This window comes from Ailuropoda melanoleuca, unplaced genomic scaffold (genome assembly GCF_002007445.2).
Source record: "Ailuropoda melanoleuca isolate Jingjing unplaced genomic scaffold, ASM200744v2 unplaced-scaffold43678, whole genome shotgun sequence".
NCBI classification, from domain to species: domain Eukaryota; kingdom Metazoa; phylum Chordata; class Mammalia; order Carnivora; family Ursidae; genus Ailuropoda; species Ailuropoda melanoleuca.
In genome coordinates, this window is record NW_023215701.1 from 1 (window position 1) to 2,929 (window position 2,929).

At 33.8% G+C, this 2,929-nt stretch overlaps 1 protein-coding gene across 1 annotated transcript; it reads right to left on the bottom strand.

The window, feature by feature from the left end:
- Nucleotides 1–6: 6 nt before the first annotated feature.
- LOC100473329 (olfactory receptor 4P4) lies at nt 7–2,662 on the bottom strand (the record flags this gene model as incomplete). Its single annotated transcript, XM_034651596.1, has 2 exons — nt 2,603–2,662; nt 7–797 (listed from the first exon to the last, which is right to left on the bottom strand). Coding segments are annotated over exons 1-2 (851 nt in total), but the record flags the coding sequence as incomplete, so codon positions are not given.
- Nucleotides 2,663–2,929: the final 267 nt, after the last annotated feature.

Below are 2,929 nucleotides of genomic sequence, written 5' to 3' on the forward strand. Positions count from 1 at the left end.
GAAGGCCCAAAAAATAAGACGACCACAGTGATATGAGACCCACAGGTGGAGAGGGCTTTCTGTCTTCCTTCACCTGAGTGATGTCTTAGACTAAATAATATACCGACATATGAAACAAGCAAAACAACAAAAGCAACTAATGTGATGATACCTGAATCGGCAAGCACAAGGAACCCAGTCATGTAGGTATCAGTGCAGGCAACTTTCAGCAGAGGGAAGATGTCACAGAAGTAGTGATCAAGTCCATTAGGACCACAAAATGGCAATTGGATTGTCATCAATAATTGAGGAAAAGCATGGAGAGCGCCACCAGCCCAAGCAGCTAAGACTAGGAGATTGCACCTTGTCCTGTTCATGATAAGCATGTAGTGGAGAGGTCTGCCAATGGCAGCATAGCGATCAAAGGCCAGGAGTGTAAGGATAAAGACCTCAGTACACCCAAAGAAGTGCATGGCAAAGAGCTGTAACATGCAATTATCATAGGAGATGGTTTTCGTTTCTACTAACAGGTCAGCAATTAACTTGGGTATAACAGTAGAGGTGTAGCAGATGTCCATGGAGGATAAGTGGATGAGGAAGTAATACATTGGTTGGTGAAAAAGAGGGCTGCATAGAGTGGAGACAAGGATCACAAGGTTTCCTGCCAACAGGGCAACATAAGAGAATAAGAAGAGATCAAAGCAAAATATTTCTATGTTCTGGTCATACAAAAGTCCTAGAAGTACGAATTCTGAGATGTTTGTCTGCCTTTCCACATACTTGAGTTTGCTGTATGTTATACACAAATGACTATGTATCTGAAGGATATAAACAGAAATTTGGTGAAAACTTACCAGTATGAACACAATGATATAAATTTTATCCATTGACAAGAATATCATAATAATTATTCTTGATTTCTTAAATTATGCTGTTTATCCTTTTTATTGTCTTTTATCCTATAGAAATATCGTGGCATAATTTTATAATGGGAATAATTGGAATGATTATGTATGGTACTTAACTTTACTCGTAATGATTTTAAATATTGAACTGATGTTTTGAAAATAAAAACTATTCATTATTATTAATTATATTTTTAGATAAGAAAGAAGATTTTTAAAAAATTCTCCCAAATCAAACCTTTTGTGTATATCTTAAATGTGTGTGACTAATTCATGAGGTCAAGTTTCCTATTTTCAATATTTTCTGATCAAATTCCATGAATTATCTGGGATTGAATCCTCAGGAAATACAAATGTACCAGCCTGAACTGCTAATGGTTAATTTGTGGAAAGCACACTCTTTTTTTGCTATGTGACCCAACATTGCCAATGGGTCATACTCAACCAATGGAATTGCTGTTATTTAAAAAAGCAAAGAATGGTGAAAAAGTATACAGCATAATAAAGGATATCAATTCTTGACTGAAATTGTGAAAATAAATTAGCAATTTCATTCATTTCTCCTACTTCCATTTCATGTGTTAAAGAGAATTTTTAAAATGTAAATACTTTCATCAAAGATTATAATGACAATCCTTAAAGGTGAGTAAGATCATTAAATTCCTCAAGTATGTTTGAATCTTGCATATGACATGGCTCTTGCCAAAACTTTCATGTGTTTTATATATAGTATAAGTAACGAAAGTCAATAAAAGGGGATGATACAGAGTGTAACATTAGTCAAACTTACGTGGTCAGGTAGTGATCAGGCAGCACTCAGTGATATTTGTTGAAACAAAATAAATGAAACATTCATGTATTTGCATCTTTTGTATCTGAAGTGTAATTTTAAGATGTTATTTAATCAGTAAAAAATGAGTTCAGAATAGAGAGAATGCACTTCAAGGAATTATTTTCTTCGTTGATGAGGAATTATCTGTCCCCAGTTCGTTTGAACAGCTAGTGTACTTTCTATATTTCTCTGGATCTGATGGGGCAATCAAATCTAGGCCCCCAGATGTTTATTGTTAATAAAAAACAGAATGCTTTTGTAGCAACCTATTTAGAAACAATTCAACTGTACTCAAAATTAATATCTATGTGTTTAACATCCTAGAGACTACTATATATAAACACATACATGCATACATATACATGTAGTATATATCTTTATTATATATATATGTTTGTGTGTGTGTGTGTGTGTGTATATATATATATATATACACACACATTATCTCCTTCTCTCTCTCTCTATATATATATATAGAGAGAGAGAGAGAGTTAACCGAGAGGCATTAGGAAATGGTCCATACTGTAGGACAATAATTCTGCTTTAAATTATTATTCAGAATTCTAACTTCACAAAGGAGTAATTTTCGGTGTGCTCCTACTTTTTCTGAAAATGATGGTGAGTTATAGAGTATTCAGGAATTCACCTTAACTAAACGGTATTGAAAAGTTTTAGGGACGTAGAGTTCATTGACCTATTTTCTACTCATGGCAAGTGATGCTTATTCTTTGTTAATGAATCATATGTTAACATATTTTTATTAACAATCTACTCACTTTTATACACCAGGATTGATAACTTTTTGCCTATAAAATTATGGTATATAATGACTATGGGGTTATAAAAGCAAAGAGCCATTTAACCTCTGAGGGGTAACAAAGATTACCCAAGTTTCCAAATTTCCTTGTAGACTGCAGAGTCCGGTTGTATTTGTCACATCACCCATCGTAGGCTGCAAACCCATCAGAAAGGGTGATGACTCAAAATAAATGAAGATCTTATTATTTGAGAGGAATTTCTATTAATAAACTCACGCTAAGTAGATTACTTGACTACATGTTAAAAACAGTTACTACAAGGCTGCATTATGTCTGCTGCACAGTCAATATTGAGTGAGTGAATAATGATATAAAGGAAGATGGATATTCAAGAAAATGTAGAGCAAAGAAATAGTACTGGAGATAGGGGATTTTTTCCTACTTTTCTCTGAGTC